This window comes from Lynx rufus, unplaced genomic scaffold, assembly GCF_022079265.1.
Source record: "Lynx rufus isolate CCGP_SWC_20201006 ecotype Redwood Valley unplaced genomic scaffold, mLynRuf1.p SCAF_2, whole genome shotgun sequence".
Lineage (NCBI taxonomy): Eukaryota > Metazoa > Chordata > Mammalia > Carnivora > Felidae > Lynx > Lynx rufus.
In genome coordinates, this window is record NW_025814834.1 from 48,547,830 (window position 1) to 48,567,944 (window position 20,115).

The 20,115-nt window shown below is 35.7% G+C and overlaps 1 protein-coding gene across 1 annotated transcript in view; it reads right to left on the reverse strand.

The window, feature by feature from the left end:
* Window positions 1–20,115, reverse strand: part of FSIP2 (fibrous sheath interacting protein 2) — a 97,590-nt gene that overhangs the window by 45,586 nt on the left and 31,889 nt on the right. Inside the window, exons 14-16 of the mRNA XM_047082214.1 lie at window positions 17,625–17,682; window positions 13,218–13,254; window positions 2,007–10,956 (exon numbers count right to left, since the gene is read on the reverse strand). Coding sequence (XP_046938170.1) covers window positions 2,007–10,956; window positions 13,218–13,254; window positions 17,625–17,682 — 9,045 coding nt within the window. The remainder of the gene's footprint in view (window positions 1–2,006; window positions 10,957–13,217; window positions 13,255–17,624; window positions 17,683–20,115) is intronic.

Sequence of the window (20,115 nt, forward strand, 5' to 3'; positions counted from 1 at the left end):
CAATATATTGGAAATTATTTACATATAAATTTCACCTATGGAATATCTCACTAAAGAAAATGAAAAACATAATCAAGAAAGATATTGGATTTTTTTTCAGATATTTATTTCCCACATGTAGAATCTTTTTTTTTTCCTCACCTGTAGAATCTTAATTTTAGCCAAAAAATTGAGAAAATAATCCTAAAGAATTCAAGTCTCCAAGTCAAGTGCTGATATCTGTCTTGCTTAAATGGGTAGGGGCTCTAAGAAGCTGCAAATCATACAGAGAAATGATTTCCAAGTTTAATGTTATAATCTATCATGTATCCAGTGATCTCTAGAGAGCTCATGTAATTAAATTTTTTTAGTGAAAACATTTAATGTTAGGCTATTCATTACTTTTAGGATGTGATGCAATAATGACTTGATTGAAATGAAAATGTGCTAGGAAGGTTGGGGATAGGTTGCAATGTCAGCAGAACTGTAACCCCTCGATTATAGTTTGTCATAACTCTACTCTTTTTTCTATTCAACAAAGTATTTATTGAAAATCATATACCTACTTAGGATGGCCAGCTTCTTGGAAGTGGCAGCCAGAAAAACACACTATTATTTCCTCAAAATATCCTCCAAATGTAATCATCTATTATATATCTGCATGTAAGGTCAGGCAACACTCTGTGGAGATGGAAGCTTTAAGCCTGGCTTTGACTGCTAGACAGGATTTGGTCATATTGAGATGAAGGGAATGAGGAAAAAGAGTATTCTAAGGAGAAGGAGGAGCAGGAGTAAAATCACTGGAAGGCCTTGAACATGTCTGGAAATAGAGAATAGATTTGATAGAAAGGGACAAATACCAATGGGATGAATTCATGAATCTTCTCTTTTTTTTTTCCCCTTTATTAGTCTCTAAATTTAGTTAGGCTATGTTTGGAGAAAGTCTGTTTATGAGCTTGAAATTGCAGACACACAACTATCCATCTTGAAAGAATGCCAGTTTTGGGGCACCTGGGTGGCTCTGTCAGTTAAGTGACCGACTTTGGCTCAGGTCATGATCTTATGGTTCATGGGTTTGAGCCTCGCGTTGGGCTCAGTGCTGACAGCTCAGAACCTGGAGCCTGCTTTGGATTCTGTGTCTCCCTTTTTCTCTGCCCCTCCCCTGTTTGCACTCTCTCTCTGTCTCTCAAAAATAAGTAAAAAATGTTTTAAAAAAATTTAAAAAAAAGAATTTCAGTTTTAAGGATGAGAAATGATCTCCCTATGCAGGTGGGTAGGACTGGTAGTATGTGTTCTCCTATTAAAATGATTGGCAAGTGATGTATATGAACTGATATTACAGCAACTAATTATTGCAATTATTGATCCAGTTCAGGGACATTTTAGTATTATTACATTAAATTTTATGAAATTTCCAATAATCAATAGGTTTTGAGATGCAAAAATGGCTATTACATATGATTTAACCTCTTAGAAAAGAAGTGAAAATAACTTTGTGAACATATGTTTAGACTTTAAGGATTGTAAGAATAGTGGAATACAAACAAAACAAGATTGGTAATACCTCTGTCCTTATAAATAATGACTAATAATGGCAAAGAATTCAACTGTACACCTTGGAAAGAGAAATTGCTAACCTTCAATCAATTAACTGTGTATTTGGTATGGGTATAAAGAAGTCATGCAAAAAAAAAAAAACAACTTTAAAAACGCTTTGGAACTTGTATCTCATAATCAACCCAAATCCCCTCCTTTAAAATAATCCCATTTTTTTCTCATCTGCATATATGGAAAACAGCAATAGACTTACTTGTTCAGATTCAAGCCAGGTGTATGTTAAACTTTTTTTCTTTCTTTCTTTTTTTTTTTTTTTGTATCCTGATATATTAAGAAGTAATTAAATACTCCACCTCCAAGGCTATTTTTAGAAAAACAATAAATGCAGCTTCTTGGATAGAAGAGCTTTTATACATATCTATTTTTTTCTGAATTATACCAACTTTTAAAGTAGGTTGTTTCTTGCTTACCTCTAGTTTCAAAGTTCTTGAAATATGTGACCACAGATGTGGTGATATGTCTTGCTACCAAATGAATTTCATTTGGACCCAGCTCGTGATCAGCAAAAGTGATGACTTTAACTTCCTTCAGGGTCTTTATCTTTGGGTATCTCTTACTTTCCCATTTTTGCAATAAAGAAAAATCTCCTCTACTGGCTTTAGGTTTTTTATTTTCTTCTTCAGGTATACAGCTGTTTTTTTTATCACACATTCTAAGCAGACTTTTTTCCTCATTCTTTTGTCCGGATATTATAGACACAGAGTTTTGCTTTGATATGAAAAATGGTTTCATTGTTTCCATGTTTTCATTAATGCGTGGTTGACTTGGAAAACCATAGCTTGATAGCACAGTACTGACAATATTTTCTGCAGCTAAACATATTTTGAGTGGAGATACAGTTGTGTGAATTTGGTTTGGCTCAACTGGTTTTAGAGTTTCATAATGAAATACTCTTGGATTTTCACCTTTTCCTATTTCTATGAATGACATGACTTGTTTTAATGCTGCTTCTGTGGATTCATTTGCTTTATTAAACAGTTTTTGTAAGACACTTCCTTCAGGGAGAGAGCTGATTCCTTTCATGGTTTGGTCAAAAAGGCCAAAGTTCGATTCCCTCGGGCTGTAGTCTTGTACTGGGTTTCTAGAGCATGATGTTATATTTTCTGAATCAAGCATTTCCATTGGCTCTGAGCTTTTAATTGTACCTTCTACAGAGGGTCTGGAATATGAGGGTAAGTTCGATGAAGGCTTATGCCTTTTTTTCGTATTTTCCTCTGGATAACACACAAAACTAGGTACACTGATTTGTGAAGGATTATTTCCCAAAGTAACTTCCTTTAATTTTGACATGGGCATTTTCATATCGGTTGCCAATTCAACTTGATTAACAATATAGGTATTTTCTTTTCCTTGGAACAAACTTTCCTTTGGAAGGTTATTGATATGAGTGCACTGGTCCATTAGTGTGCCAATGATCTCACTTGCTATAACAGTCTCTTTCAGTGTACTAACTAAAGATGGTTCCACTTGGCTTATTTCTTTATCTAGCTTGTTCCTAATTATACCAAGCATGTCACTCACAATATTAACAGCATATGTAAATAATTCTGAATGGAATGAGTGAACCTGTAGAAGGGTATTCTGTATGTTTTCCTTGGAAATAATAGTATTTGAATTGGGTTCATCAGAAAACTTTTTCAATGGTTGTAATTTTGGCAGCATGTTTTTGCTTAATAGCCTCTGTTGGATAGGGAAAAAGTTTTCTATAGGCATTTTCACTATTTCCGAAAACTCATATTTAGAGATATATTTAAACTGCAAATCTACAAATGACTCTAAAATGTTTAAAACCCTTTCTATAATTTCTCTAACAATTTGGTTGCTAGATCCCAGAGAAATTTGGTTTATTGTCTTTGTGTTAGATATTGGTACACTGCCGAGGATGTCCTTGATTGGCAAATCATATTTACTTTTAGTACTAATATGTTCTTTTCTACTTGCTAGAGTTTCTTGCCTACCTGGAGAGGGCACCTGGGACAAAAAACAGAGCTGTAATTTTTCAAACAGCATTTCAATAATTTCCCTTCCAAACATATTAATTTGTGCTTTGGTGTCTTCAACTCTAGTAGAGGTTCCTTTAAAATGATTATAGAACCTGCTTTCGCAATCCTTAAGATGTGGCAAATTTAAAAGTGAAAGAGAATGTTCTAATTCTTTTGTTTTTATTGGGATTTCAGTCAGCACATTTTCAGCTATCGTCATTAGTGTATACTTTTCATTTTCCATATCATTTGATTCTGCTTGCCATTTGTCAAACAATTTTTTAAATACACCTTCTTTAGGAAAAATCTGTTCTAGCTGTGAAGAAACATTTTCCAAGTAAAAACATGCTTGTTGTTTGGCAATATACTCTGCATCCGAATTCCCCTGTGTAAGTCTGAGATCATCCACATGTGAGCATTTGATTGGAGAAGCCACATTGCGGTTACTTGTAGCATATAATCCTTGCAAAACTGTGTTAACTATTTTATTTGCTGCCATGATTTGATCGAATGGTAAAGCTTTAACATTTATCATTGCTCTAGTTTGCTTCATCTTTTCAAATTCTTTCACAATTGTTTCCAGGATATTACTTACTATATCTTTGGCATACATTTTTAGTTCTGAAGTGGGCAGTTTCATTTCCAGTAAGTTTTGGGCATCACCTGTTGATTGGGTGTGTGGCAGCCCAGTGGTAACCTTGGACTGATTGCCTTTTGGAGTCTTCTCTCTAGGACCTAACTTGGTCTTGATCTTGACCTTAGAACCACTAGGTCCTAGGTGTGATTTTGTTTTAAATTTAGGCAAAGGAGTAACTTTTGATTTTGCTTTTAAACTTGTTTTAAAATCTGGTTTAGGGCTGCCCTTAGAGCCCACTTTAGAACTGTGTAGCTTTAGAGGTTGCAACTCATCAGAACAACTTTCAGGGGACAAGGTCTCTTCTAGATGAGTTGAGGCAAAATGTATGATCTTATTAAGAACTATTTGGACTAAATCTTTCCCCACTTGCAATGGTGAATATTGAAAAAAATTGTTTTCTAATAGAGAGACATTTTGACTGCCTGCATAAGGATAAACCTGCGGTATCACACATCTGGTGGGATTACACCCTTTTCCTACTTGTTTAGTTTCTTTGATGCATGCTGCTTTCTTAGACAAGGTATCATTGTTGTCAGATGCTTCTTTTTTGTTACTTTCATTTAATGATGTAACTATAGAGTACATTTTCCCCAAAACACTTTCGACTATGTTATTTGTTACGCTGTTAATCTGTGATTGAAAGTTTTTTTGTGTTATGTCTGACGTTTTAATTTTAGAATTAGATACAAAGTGGGGGATTTCATTAAATGGCTGCAAATGGCCTATGATTTCCATTATTCTTTGATGAACTGTAGTTAACACTTCTTCCACTGCACTGAGCAGTGCAGCCTTTTCTTTTTGTTTTGATTTTCCATTTCTCATAAATATTTCTTCCAAAAAAATATTCTGGCTTTCTTTTTCCAATGCCATTTGGTTTTGTTCTAAAGGATATTTTGAAAACTGAGATAGTTTATTTTTCTCTTGCTCTCTTTGTCCTAGCAATATTTCATTTGATACAGTTAGTTGTGAAAATAATTGAGGATTGTCTTTTGAGTAAACACTAATTTCCTTTGCAGATCTTTTATCATATAAACTCTCTAAGATACTGTTCACAATTCCACTCACAATGATGTTTTCTTGGAATAAAATGTTGTTTGGATATGGATACATCTTTTGGATTTCTAAGTCTAAGTCATTTTTAATAAGTTTCAAAGTGGCACTGGCAATGATATCAGCATATTCCTTAAGAGTAGCTTGTGATAGATGAATTGGGGACTCAAGATTTTCTCTGTACCTTGCAAAAGTGGAATCTGTGAGTTCTTGGCTGAGGATAGTTTTAGTGGATATTTTCAGGACATTTGATTCCACTTGGCTTGATTCATGAAAGATGCTATCATCTTGTTTATAATTTTCCAGTTCCAGGCTATCAAATGACTCTTCTTTAGGCTGGAAAGCAAGAATAATTAGTGAATCTATTCTTTCTGTGGCAAAAGCTTCTAACCTATTGAAAATAATTTTAGTAATGAAGTTGGCATTTTCCTCACATGGGTCAGGAGCAGATTTATTGTCTTCTTTCTCTATTGTTATCTGACAATCATCAGCATAAGCTGATTCCAGATTTCTTGAGGATGGCCAATGCTCTGTTTGTCTTTCACTTTTTGACCCCATAAGAGGAGGCTGTTGACACTCTACTTTTGAAGATATGTCACAAACAGTCAGGGGCAATTTTGCAGAAGTAAGATTCTTTGCATTTATGCTAAGCATGACAATAGAACTGAGATTATGAAGAACAATATCCACTATATCATTAGATATCAAAATGACATCTGATTTAGGCACTGAAAGTTTTGGGATAATCTTATTTGCATCCTCAGTGAATATCTCAGAGTTTGCTCCAGAATGTTTTCTAGCTATGCTACATTTCCGAGTGGATGTGGCACAAGGTAGATTATTCTGATACAGTGTTTTTTCACAAATATCACATAAGATACCTTCAATGGTATCTTGTATTTGAAACTGAAGTACTCTTCTATATTCAGTCTTATTAAACAGCTTTTCAATAATACCTTCTTGGTGATCTGAATTAATCTCTTCCTCAGAATTGTTTTCGTCACATTTTCCTTTAGATGACACAATATCTAACACCGTGTTAACAATTTGACTTGCAATATTTTCAGAAACCACAATGTTATGTGTTAAGAAAGGACTTCTTCCCCTTTCTTTATCTAACCCATGTTTGAGTCCTTGTAAAATTTTTTTAGCCACTTCTGTTGCATATGTATTTAATTTATTTAAGGAGAGTTGGCACACTGAGTTGGTTTTTTCTGAGGTAATACGATCCACTGAGCAAGGGGAAAATTGGTCTTCAGAATACAAATCTTTGACTGATAATGCTTTGCTTAATGCATTTTTATCCAAAGCCACTGGCACTGTGAAGTTGATTTTGGGACAAAAGAGAGATTTTACTTTGGAAGTAGCAAAAGTTTCTAAATTTGTTAATATTGCCTGTACAATATCTTCAACTACATTTACTTTAGCCTGTTTGTCAACACTGAATCTGGACTTAGGAGTACAAGGGTTCTTGTCTAGCACAGTAACAGAAGACTTCCCTCCATTGGTGTGTTCATGTAAAGAAACATTTGCTCTAAAGGTGATGGTTTTATACCTATTTTCACCTGTGTTTCTTTCTGGCATGGCAGCTGCATAAAGCTTATGAAATACAGTTCTAACAACATCATCTGCCACTATGATTACATCTGCTTCAGACACTAAAGGACCCATCATTTTATCTATTTTATCTATAAATTGAACAGATGTTTGAGGAATTGGCTCATCAGTGTTGTGAGAGATACCACTTAAATGAGAGTGGGATAGAGAAAGCACGTTTAACTGATTGACCAACGCACTGTGGAAAATTTCATTCAAAATGTTTCTTATAATGGGAACGACTGGAGATTTCTGTGGTTCTTTGAGTTTCACTTCAATTTTGCTTAAGGCTCTCTCTAGAACCCACTGTTTAAGAGAATCTGATTTAGTTTCTTCTCTTAATAATGTTCTCTCCACAGTGAATTCTTTCTCTGTATGTGAGGCATCTTCAGGAAATGAATCTGATTCAGCACCTCCAGGAAGAAAATTTCCATAGGTTGGCCTGTATTGATAAGTTTTAGTGACTCCCTCTTCAGATTCAGTTTCATTAAACATATCTGAGGACACTGCATCTAAAATTAAATTGACTATATTCTTAAGCACTTGTTTCTCAGGTGGTAGGGTATTTACACTTGTCCTTAAATCTAATGAGTTCATATTTAATTCTGTTTGAATAGCTTTCAAAATAGTACTTGATATCTTTTTTGCATTCATGTATAAAGCAGACTGCAATAGTTCTTCATGTGTGTCTGTGAAAATACTGGGACTTTCACATTCCAAGTCGATCTTATTGCTTTTTTCATTTCCATCATTAACACAACCCAGAGTTTCTAAATTTCCATTAGCAAACCTTTCCAGTTTAGCAAAAACCATATTAAGAATATCTGAAGCTACATTTTTCAGTTCATTTGGATGCATTTCTTTTGTTTTTCCTGTTTTGGAAGTCACCGAAGCCATGGTTTTTGTTGTGCTTTTTGTCACCTCTTTATTACCCTCCTGAATCATCCTGGAAACTATGCTGGAGATCATGCCAGTGCATTTGGCCATTTCCTTAATAATTGAAGCAAATGACAGGCTGTCGATATCAAGAGATTGAGACTCTGAGACAGCTTTAAATCCAGAACTTACAAAACTGGTATCCGTATCAAAACTGCATAATTTTGCAAGGATGTATTCCAAAATTGTTTTGGAAATGATCTGAATATTAGACTTCAATGCAGGAGCCATTTGAGGATTTTCATTCTCTTCTCTGCCTTGTTTACTACCACAAGGTGGCTGATGGTGAGGATGGGCTCCTATGAGCTTACATAACATTTCATATAGTATTTCTCCAATACTGTCTAACACTTGCAATCTGGCATTGCCTTTGAGATCTTTTGCATTTACAACACTATGGAGAGCACAGGGAGTAGCCAAACATTTGGGAAAAGATTTTTTATCCTGCCCACTTGGCAAAATGTCTTGTTCATCAACATCGTCAGATCCATAGGAAGTTGCAGGCTTTGGCTGGTCTGAAGGGAGTGAAATATTGCTTTGATCTGAATGTCCACTAGATAACATTTCACAAATACAAGTTAATAACGGAGATTCCATAAGGTCATCATTGAGATTTGAGACAAGAGATTCTAATTTATCAGTGTCAGCAAAAAATCCTTTACCTGTAAGCAATTTGGCAGGGTCTATTTCCCTATGATTTAGGGTTCTGTTACTGAGTTCTAGTTCATTCTGGATAGCACGCAAAACAATGTTTACCACTTTAGTTGTGTAAGTACTAAGTTGAGATTGTAATGAAGATTGCCTCACAACTGAAGGTTTAAAGACCATCTGCAATTTCTGACAAATGAATAACTTCAGCTTTTTAACAATTGTATTAATGATCTTATCGGCAATGTCATCTATGGGTTGAGGTTCACTTTTTTCAGATTTTAACAGAGAAGGCCTCACAGTATCTACACTGAATGAAGATAAATATTTCACTTTCTTTTCACTGTCAAGCCATATTTTTAATGGCTTTTTATTTGGTGCTTCTTTGACCATGTGAGGAGTATCAGAACTATCTAGAGAAGTTTGAACTGATGATGAAATGGAACCTTCGGTGGTATTTGGAATGCAGCTTAAGGCCTTATGGAGTATATTTAACACAGCGTCTGTTATTTCTTGAGCCACTGCACCAATTTCTGACATGGAGAACATCTTGTCCGTCCATTCTTGATGTGACAGTCCTTGAGATTTTTTTGAAACAAGAACAGAAGAAGCTGCTTTGCCACTTTTACTGTCTAAGTGATCAGAAGATAGGTCCTTGAGCATTTCTGTTAAAATACTTTTAACTATGTTTTCTGAAGCCTTTTGTATGTGATGCTTTTCATCTTGGCTGAAAATCAAACTGTCTCTATTCAGACAGGGTTTTTCCTTTACAATTTCTTTATTATTAAAAGATGGTAGCCCAGTCTTTAATCCCTCATCGCAAAATGCAACTTTGTTTCTTTGAGAAGTAGCTCCTTTAAGTGGTTTGCTATTCCTTTTGTATTCAAAGCAAGTGTTTCCTTTTTTAAACCAATTCTCAGGAACTTGTTCCGGAGATTTTGGCTTTTCATCTTTAAAAGATGAATCAAGCACATTTTTCACAACTCTGTCTATTTCTTCATTATCATCTTCAGAATAAAGGACCATGCCAGGAACATTAACAGGTGGAAATGGTCTTCTAGACATAGGGCCATTTGATAATCTAGTGCCAGTAAGTCTGTACTTTCCTTCAGCGTCAGAAGGACTTCTTAGTCTAGAGTGTCTACATTGTTTAACATCTCCTTTTCCTGGCTCCTGATGCAGTTGAGTGAAAATATCATCAAGAAGCTGAAGGAATATTACTGTTTCTTCAGATGCAATAAGTCTCTCGTCATTAAGTTCAGATTGTATGTATCCTAGTATAGTGCTGATTGCTTCCTCTATATAGCCGACCAAAGAGGACTGGGAAAAAATATTTGACATTAAACTTTTTATTTCATCTTTAACAATTAAATTAGCAGCATCAGGTTCAGGACTACATTTCTTTTTGTCGGCTCTTTTGAGGGACATGTATGTTGGGTCTGTCACAGGTTGCTGATCGGAAAGTTCAACTGCATCTTCAAGATGAGGCAGTTCATTTCGCTTACAAGATGCAAGAGTCATCAGCTTTTCTAAAATGGCATGTACCATATCCTCTGCAATGTCACACATGGGTTCCACATTAGAAGGCAGTGAAGCTTTTAAAGGTTTTCCATTTGATGGACTGAGGTATTCTCTACTGGGTATTAAGCCCGGCTTAATGTCAACTGACAGATCTTCTTGTGAAAATATCTCAACACATTTTTTCTCAACTGCAGACTGTAGCTTCTCGAGCATATTCTCCACTATCTCTGAGGCTGTTGAGCAGATATCAACATTGTAAAGCAAGTCTCCCTTTTCAGGTTCACTTTGGTCCACAAAAACTTCAGCAGTAACAGAAGAAATAGAGGGAATGGCCTGTGTTAAATCAGACATTATTTCTTGAAAAATGCTTTCCAAAATCAATTCAGTTTCCCCTTTTAAGTGGCATTTAAAGTTAACAAAAACATTCTTCAAATTCTTCATTTCATCCATGGCTTTTGCTTTTTGATCAGGAACAAGTAGACTCTCTAAGCCATCTGTTTCAGTAGTAGCATCCTTAGATTTTCTTGTGCCTGTTTCAAATGATGTTAAAAGGTGGCTATCCGATTTACAAATTCTGAGCTTAGGATTTGCATATACCATACTGGTTTTATCATATTTGAGTTCTGATGTTATAGCTGGCCCTTTCATGTGGCATGTTTCTCCCACAGATGTTCTTTCGATGTGAGCAGAAGGTGGTTTTAAAGGTGTGGTTGGTTGCCTTATTGAGACGTCAACCTCAAAGGCACAGGGCTCTTGCTGAAATGTTTTAGTAGTAGCAAATGCGCAGCTTCTGTATGCAAGCTCTCCACTGCATGTGCTACAGAAACTTGAACTCTCTGAAGAGAGGATGGAGTCAGAAGACCCTGGGTATGCTTTATTCCGGAACCTTTCTTCGTATTTCGTGATGGCTGGGTATAATATACTGGTCACTGTAGCTACAACCCAGGTCATTACATTCTGAATTATACTATTCAGTTCTTCAGAAGTTACCTGGAAATGAGGCAAGAAGAATGAAGAGAAAATCATTTAATAACTTATTCTATTCTGGGACAGAGGGTAACATTTAATTTTTTATATAGAACAGTGCATAGCTGGATACTATCATAAAGAGAACATAATGAATTTATTTAGAATCTCAGATTAATTTCAAATTGACTTATTCTGTACTGTAGTAAAATATTTTTTGTAGGTTTTCATTTGATTCACATTCCCTCAGAAGTTTTTTATTGTTTTTTCCCAGCATTCATTGCTGAGATAAATGACTTTTTGATGAAATAGAAAAAAAATCTCACCAAACTGCTGTCTAGCTACATAACAATGCTTCTGCAAGCGTTGGCAAGAAGAAACAGTGTCTACAACCCAGAAATATTGTTTAGTAATATACCAGATTATTTACAACGAAGTATTTCTCAAAACAGATGTGGTCAAAACATTTGGGTGCTTTCAGAGGCATCTGTCTGTCTAGCTAAGATGTAAGGATGAAAATAAGCCATCTCTCCTTCCCATTCTCTGCTGCAGAGGTGAATCTGTGATTTATATATATATATGGAAATGACTGCAGCTAACGTTAAGAATTATTTGATAGCAACAAAAGGAAATGCTTATGGAGACTGAATCACTTTGCATTGAACAAGAGTATCAATGCAAACTATTTTAGGTAGGAAGGCTGAGAAATGATGATGCAATGAAAGAACAAATTAGATAGAAAAAAAAAGGGCTCCACTAGACTGGGGTCTGAAAGAGTCAGGAGAGGAGAAGGGTAGAGAAATTGAATTCCTCATTTTGAGCCAGAAATATAAACCCAAGGACCAGATTTGGATAACCATTTTCTTAGTAGTTAATGGTGGTGTCACAGATTACACTGGACCAAAAGCAGAAATAGAATGCATGTGTAGAATTCTATCAACCACGACTTATTTCCTGAAAATAAATTTGAGCTTGCAAAAATTCTTTTGCCTATAATAAATGAGTAATCTGCTTTTAAATTGTTATTACTCTTAAGATATAAAGGCTATAAACATAAGTAATTGACCTCAAAGTCTGGAAGGCTAGTATGATTCCTGTAAAGAGGCTGCTGATACCCCACATATTACCTTAAGTTAGCATGGAAGTATTCATATTTCAGGGCAACATTCAAAGAAAATTTAACATCTATACAACATACTCTCTCCTGATATATTGGGAGAGTATTTAGAGGCACCCTAGGGAGAGCAATTCTATCTTATTCTAATTCATGAGTCTTCCAATATATTTTTTTCACTTATTGTACAATGGCTAGTGATTTGAAAACATATTTTGGATGAAGGAATATATTGTATAATACTTGTTTTATATAATGACATCCTAAATCAAACATTTTTAAAATAAAATATAAATTTTAACAGAAAAAGTAATTGTTATAATCCACTGCAATACATAATAAACTAAGACATTCTATATACACTACTTTTGTATTCAAACTTCATTACCAGGAATAACTTTTTAAAAATCTACATTATTATTCTTAGGCTAGGTGTGAGAAAGAGTTTCTAAATTTTATATATGAAAGAGAGATATTCCAAAAGTTTTCTAAGTAGTGAAGTATAGGAATTAAAACCTAGTTTTCATTTGCTTTCCATTTTAATGTTAAACTAAGAAATATTCCCTTCAATCAAAGCTTTTATATTTGCTACACACTCTATGACTTGAGCAAGTGTCCATGGGAAAAAGTATGTCAGAGTATGTGTTGTTCTCCAACCCCTTTCTATTTCCTGAGTGGTCTGACTAGTTCCAGACTAGGGCTTTGTAAATTGGACCATATTATCTGCCTATTCCAAGTCTCAACTCATAGGTGACAAGGTACCTTTTAATGTGACATTCTATGGTGACCAGGCCACTTCTTACTAAAATGTCTAGAGCTAGACCCAGGCATCCCAGCTTACCAGCCAAGTCTGCAAAGCCATGTCACCTAATGGTTTCCCATGATAAAATAGGTTTGTGGTATTTGTTGCTGTCATGATGGCTATGTCCTTTAATGTCATTCCACACACCTCTATACCCATGAAACTTCTCTCTGAAGGGCCAACATTATCTTTTGATAAGAACTTTAGATCACTGAAAAATTTAAGAATTAACTGAAAGTAAACTTTAAAGAAAGGCAGAGGAAGACATTAGTATCAATAGGTGATTCCTCATTATTTTATTCACAGTTTTTTTTCTATTATGACACATTAGAAAGTATGATTAATATGCTGTTCATCAATGATACATACTTTTTCTTGCCAGCAATTTTGTAAGAAGCTCTGTTCTCTGTAAAGTCAAGAAAGGTTGAGCATTTAGTTATTGTCTAGGGTCAAGAATTGATATAACTTTTTCCAAAATTTCTAATCATTAATCACCTGCTTCTTATCTTTATATCTGAGAGTTTTTCTATAGAAATTCAAAAGAAAGAATAAGCTTTATTTTTTGTCACCTCCTCCCCCTCTCTCCAATTTATCCTGCTCCTTTGATACTGGCCCACATACTTTATTGCTTGAAGGTATAGAATTGTAGCTGATGCATAAAAAATACATCTATCTAAAAATTCTACTTCTGACCCTCCTTTGCCATGCCTGCTTTGTGGCTCTCTGGAGGAAGACACAGAATTGGAGAGAGAAGGGGACTTGTCCTTTTTGTTCACTAAAAGGCACCATAAGGTGGCAAGGTATTTGAGAAGACCTTTCTGACAACTCTATGCTCTCATCAAACAGCAGGAAGGGAATATGTGAATGATTATTCAATAACTACGTGTTAAGGGGCGCCTGGGTGGCGCAGTCGGTTAAGTGTCCGACTTCAGCCAGGTCACGATCTCGCGGTCCGTGAGTTCGAGCCCCGCGTCGGGCTCTGGGCTGATGGCTCAGAGCCTGGAGCCTGTTTCCGATTCTGTGTCTCCCTCTCTCTCTGACCCTCTGACCCTCTGCCCCTCCCCCGTTCATGCTCTGTCTCTCTCTGTCCCAAAAATAAATAAACGTTGAAAAAAAAATTTTAATAAAAAAAAAAATAACTACGTGTTAAAATAATTAGTTTCTAGCCATGGAATACCAACTTAGATGTAGACCTTTTCTATATATGAAAATATTCTATCATGTTTTCTAATTAGAATTATTTATCATCACACACTAATGAAATAGAAAACACAGTTTCTGAATTAGAACAAGTAAAATAACAATAATTAAAATTAGAGGAAAAACAAGTCATTAATAAAACAAGCTCTAAGACCATATGATACTTTCATAAATTTCAACATGGGCTCTTTGCTTATATTCAGGTATATGATATTCTCATATATTTCAACATAGGCCCTCTTCCTACTTTCTTAAAAGAAAATTGACATCCCCTTTCCAGTTTTGAAGGCCTGTACTATCCATTATAAAATTCAATTTTTCCTGAAGTCTGAAATTCAATGAGAGACAGCAAGACTGGGAATTACATCCTAAATCTTGGCAGAAAAAACAAAAACCAAATTCAAACCAACCCTCCCATCCTCACCCCCCCCAAAAAAACACCAAAAAAAAACACCCCAAAGAACACCTTCATTGGTTTCAGCTCAGAAATTGGGCTTGGTAAAAACCATACTTAGACTAAAACCTTTTTTGCAGTATGGAACGTGGAGAATGAAAGCTGATGTCAGTGGCATGTCTTTTGGCCTTCTTTATTTCTTCAGGATCTGATTTCTCAGGTCAACCTAAGCATAGTTTTCTTCTTTTAGATATTTTGCAAGTTAGCTCTCCCAGATTCATTTTTCTGTTCCCTTCACATTATACTGTAGAGACCAAATAGAACTCAAGGAGTCCAACCTATTTACTAATAACTGTCTCCAACATGCTTTCTGTCCCAAAGGCCTGTATATGGATCCAAACAAACAGCAAAGACCTAAGAATAAAATTAACCAAATAACATAAAGTTTTATGAAGAACGCTTCAAGCAATTTTAATAACCAGATAAAGGATGACATTGGTGAAAAAGGCAGAGTAAAAAGCTCTAAAATCTACTCCTCTATAAAAGTAATGAAAAACTGGCAAAAAATTACAATTTCATAGTAATTGTCTTTTTTTTTCAGTTTTCTGAACTCTGAAAATTAACCAAAGGCTTTCAGCATGCCAGAGAATGTTTATTCAAGAAAAATGGTTGATCTAGACAAAAACAGTGAGCTCTGTGCTATTTTAACTTGCCCTATTTCTATCCCCTTTCTCCAGCTCCATGATATCCGTGAAAAGCAACACCTGCCAAACACAGGGGCATGGTTTTCTTCATTGTGGTATCTGCCTAACATTTAGCATTATGTTTTGAACATAGAAGCTTCTCAATAAATGTTTGATAAATAAATTCCCATTTAAAGTCTTTTGGATCTAGGCCTACTGTCTAATACAAAATTAGTGCATGCCACTAATGGACTTTGAGAACTGGTTCCTGGTTTCTTGCCTTCAATTTTTCTTATATAATTCTGTCAGAGTTATCTATCATGCATACTAATGTGACCATTACTTCCCCCTCCAAACCATCAGAGTGCCACCCATTAAATAAACTACAAATTCCTGACCACAGTCCGCACAACTGCAGACTTATTGCCTTCTTCACTCTGTTACCCCTTACATCTTCCATTCCAATAATGCAAAACTTACTCATTATCAAAGTGCAGTACACAATTATTGCAACTCTGTTTACTGCCCCCCCCCCCGCTATCGTGGGGTAAACATTTTTGCTTTGTCTTCGTTCTCTTGGTCCTGAATTTCCATGTCTATTTTATAAAAATTTTCTGTGCCTTTTGTATTGACATTAGAAAAAACTAGAACTAAACAATAGAAGAAAGGGAGGGGAGAGGAGGTGGACAGTAGATCAGATATAATGATTCCATAGTAAAGTCTTACAAAATCTGGAGTTATTTTTTTTTTTTAATTTTTTTTTTCAACGTTTATTTATTTTTGGGACAGAGAGCGACAGAGCATGAACGGGGGAGGGGCAGAGAGAGAGGGAGACACAGAATCGGAAACAGGCTCCAGGCTCTGAGCCATCAGCCCAGAGCCTGACGCGGGGCTCGAACTCCCGGACCGCGAGATCGTGACCTGGCTGAAGTCGGACGCTTAACCGACTGCGCCACCCAGGCGCCCCATGGAGTTAAATCAGAACAAGAGGAATGTATGGAACACCTGGGTGGCTCAGTCAATTAGGCATCTGACTTCGGCTCAGGTCATGATCTCATGGTTCATGGGTTCAAGCACTGCATCAGGCTCTGTGGTCACAGCTCAGAGCCTGAAGCCTGCTTCGGATTCTGTGTCTCCCTCTCTTTCTGCTCCACCCCACCTCTCAAACATAAATAAACATTTAAAAAAATTAAAAAAAAAGAACAAGAGGAATGTGATATGTGTATGATGGATGGGCATAGTCAGACCAGAAAGTATCTTTAGTTGTGTTTTATTTGTATTCTGACCTGAGGTTAGGCTGGGTAATGCAGCCGTAAGTATTCCTGTCAATTTGGGAGGAACTGGTAAAGAAGCTCCAGGCCATGCACTGAGTTAGTCATCTTAGCCAAGCTAAGATTTTTAATGAAAGAGTAGCCGAAATATTTACTATGTAAGATTCAAATGATTCTGTAGTTCTGTAATCTTGGGTGGGGAAAATAAGAAGGCAAAAATTAAGATTTATGAACCTCCTGCAAACTTTTTAATGAAGAGGTATTTATATTTTCAATTAAAAAAATTTATTTATTCAATAAAATAAAAATGGTCATTATATAAACATGATCATCATTCCTCCACTCCATACTATTGCTTTAAACTGAACTAGTCAGTTTTCTTCCTCCTGCATCTATTACAGTGCTACATATCCTATGAAGTCTCAGTAAGTCAGTCAGACTGACATCAGTCCTAAAATCAAGATCCTTCCTCCAAGGAAGCTTGATCTGAATATTTTGACACCCTCTATTGCCATACATCACTTAACTTTACCCAACCATTTTCATAGTGATTTGGTTTCTAAAGTATATGCTAGACATTTTTTTGGCATACTACTTTTTTAAAAAGGTGATGATACGGACCTAAAATAATAGTTTTTCTTCTAAAGTTGAGAAGATCGTACATAACCACTAACAGAATAGGTGACCACCAGAGTTTGAGGAATAGAAATCCCCCAGGCCCCCAAAATTTCTTCTCCAGAGACTTGCAATTTCCAATGTTAGTGGTTATTATTTGGGATTATACTGCAAATACCCTTTAGGAGAAGAATAACTGATGAAGCTAATACTTGGGAATAAACTAATTTACCATCCTTAGGAAGCCAACAATCTCAAAAAGCCAAGAAATGGTAAATGCTTCAAAGGGAATAAAAGCAAAGAAACAGGTTTAGATCCTGGAAATCTCCTGTAGTGGGGGAGTTAATGTAGGATATACTTGAAAGGTGCACGAAGGCTCTGAATATAGTGGAAGTGTAGAACCACACTGGGGATAAGGAAACAGAAAAGGAAGAGGAAGAACATTGGCTTTGTCTGCTTTACAGTTTACGCTTAGTGCTGAGAGTTTGCAAAAGACAGAAGTTTTCAGTAGAACTACTAGAAGGTTACATGTAATCATTTGCTTTTGAATAGCACTCATGTGATTATTAAAGTATTAATTTATAATTATACACTAATTTTCTTAGATACTTACGTATTTGTGAAAATACGACAAGGGAAAGTACCCTTGGATCTGGCATGAACCTGAGGTCCTAATTATTAGAAAAAGAAAATTGTAATTAGTTTGTATTCTTCCCCAGAAACTTGTAAAGTGGAAATTAATATCCTCTAGTAGATCTTTATTCTCTCGGACTGTTTTGTTTAAAAGCCTCCAGACACTCTCCACAATGAAGTCCAAATTCCTTAGTAAGACATAAAATATACCATACAATCTGATGTTCTTACTTACCTCTGTAGTGTCTACTCTGGTTAGCCTCTATATATTCATGTATGTTCTATAGTCCAGAGACACACAATAACATAGTTTACTGAGTAACATGTTTTCCATGCCTCTGGGCCTTTGTTTTTGCCATTTCCTTTGTCTCAAGCACCCTATGCCTTCTTTAAACTTCTCGTCTTCTAGGCTTCATTCAGTTTGTGTTAATTCCACTAGAAACCCTTGCCTAAGTAAATAAATAAATATCTTTCTTCAGTGCTCCTAAAGCATTCTACACATGTTTCTATTATAAAACTCATTATGTTATATCATAATTAAATGTTTACTCTTCTGTCTTCCTGACTATGACATAAATTTACCACTATATCCTCAGCACTTAACACACAGTATACAGTAACATTTATTTGTTGAATGCATTATTTGATTAATATGCTCCTCACCATTTATTCATTGGTTTATCTGCCATTAATCTCCTCCTGCTTGAATATTAGCTAACTTGCTTTGTACATAATCCAGCATGATTCTATTACTGGGTTTTAGTAAATACTTTATATATAAGTGATATAGGAAGTCTGTGCAGTACATCTCTACAGGCATGCTGGATTGGTATATGTCAACTATGCAAAAAAACCAAATGAATAAAAGATGTAGACAAAAAGGATGCCCTGATTTCAGAAACTATTATCAGTAATTAGAACCAGTTCAAAGTCAAGTTTAAATGGTAACTCTTGTTTCTTCTAATAAATGAGTAATCAATAGGTACTAATCATGTGCATGAAAAAGTCTTATTTAAATCTCATGAACCTTTTTGGGGTTTGTTTTTGTGGGTATGTTTTTGTGTATGCTAGGTTTGGAGAAGTAACTGGAATTAAGAGTGAGTAACTGGGAAATTAAGTGTGAAGACAGTACTATTTTAAAAACAAAATAGAAAACAAACAAAAAAAAAACCTTTTCTGTGGTTTCCATTAATATGTGGGAGTTAGAAATTTAAAAAAATTGCCTAAAATTCTATATAAAACATTGAAACCAACCTCTTAAAAACAATCAAACAAAAAATTGGGGGTAGCACAAATCTAGAAGGGTAAGCAAGTGTTAAAGCTGATGTCTTCCTTATGAGACTCGGCAATACCTGCAAACAAGGTGGAGAATCAAAACTAAGAGCCTCTAAAAATGTACGGGATCCCAAAGAGCTATACCCTTGTTAGAAGAGATGTCTTTAAACGTAAACTCATGCCACAGAGGTAGCAGCACAAATAAATTATGTCTTGGCTTCAGCCTTGGATAAAGGAAGAGGAAAAAATAAAAATCTCTCTTTTTAAAAAAAATTTTTAATGTTTATTTTATTTTTGAGAGAGGGAGAGAGAGAGAGAGAGAGAGAGAGAGAGCGAGCAAGCAGGGGAGAGGCAGAGAGAGGGAGACACAGAATCTGAAGCTGACTCCAGGCTCCCAGCTGTCAGCACAGAGCACATCGCGGGCTCGACCCCATAAACTGTGAGATTATGACCTGAGCCAAAGTCAGTCACTTAACCTACTGAGCCACTCGGGTGCCCCAGAAATATCTCTTAAGAGATAATCTGTGATGATTAATTCTTATATAACTTTGAGGTTCAAATATACTGTATATTCCATAAAAATTTAAATAAACCTGTATTGATATCTCTCCCAGTTGCCTACCAGAAGCATATGGTAAAATTTTAACTGCTTTATTGAACCATAACTGGTGATCAAAGAAGTATAACATATTTAATGTGTCTAATTTGATTCTATAGAGCAATATATACTATCCAAATATGGAATTCCCAATGATACATTTCTGCCAGATATGAGCTCACAGACAGGGACACCTGGGTGGCTCAGTCGGTTAAGCGTCTGACTCGATTTCGGCTCAGGTTGTGATTTCACAGTTTCATGAGTTTGAACCCATGTCCAGCTCTGTGTGGACAATGCTGAGCCTGCTTGAGATTCCTTCTTTCCCTCTGCCCCTTCCCTGCATGCACTCTCTCTATCTTCCTCAAAAATAAATAATAAAATTTAAAAGTGAACTCATGGAGCACCTGCGTGGCTCAGTTGGTTAACAGCTGATTCTTGATTTCAGCTCAGGTCATGATCTCACAGTTCCTGAGTTTGAGCCCTGCCTGGGATTCTCTCTCTCTCTCTCTCTCTCTCTCTCTGCCCCTCCTCTGCTCATGCTTGCTATCTCTCAAAATAAATAAACATTTAAAACATAATAATAAATTTAAAAAATGAG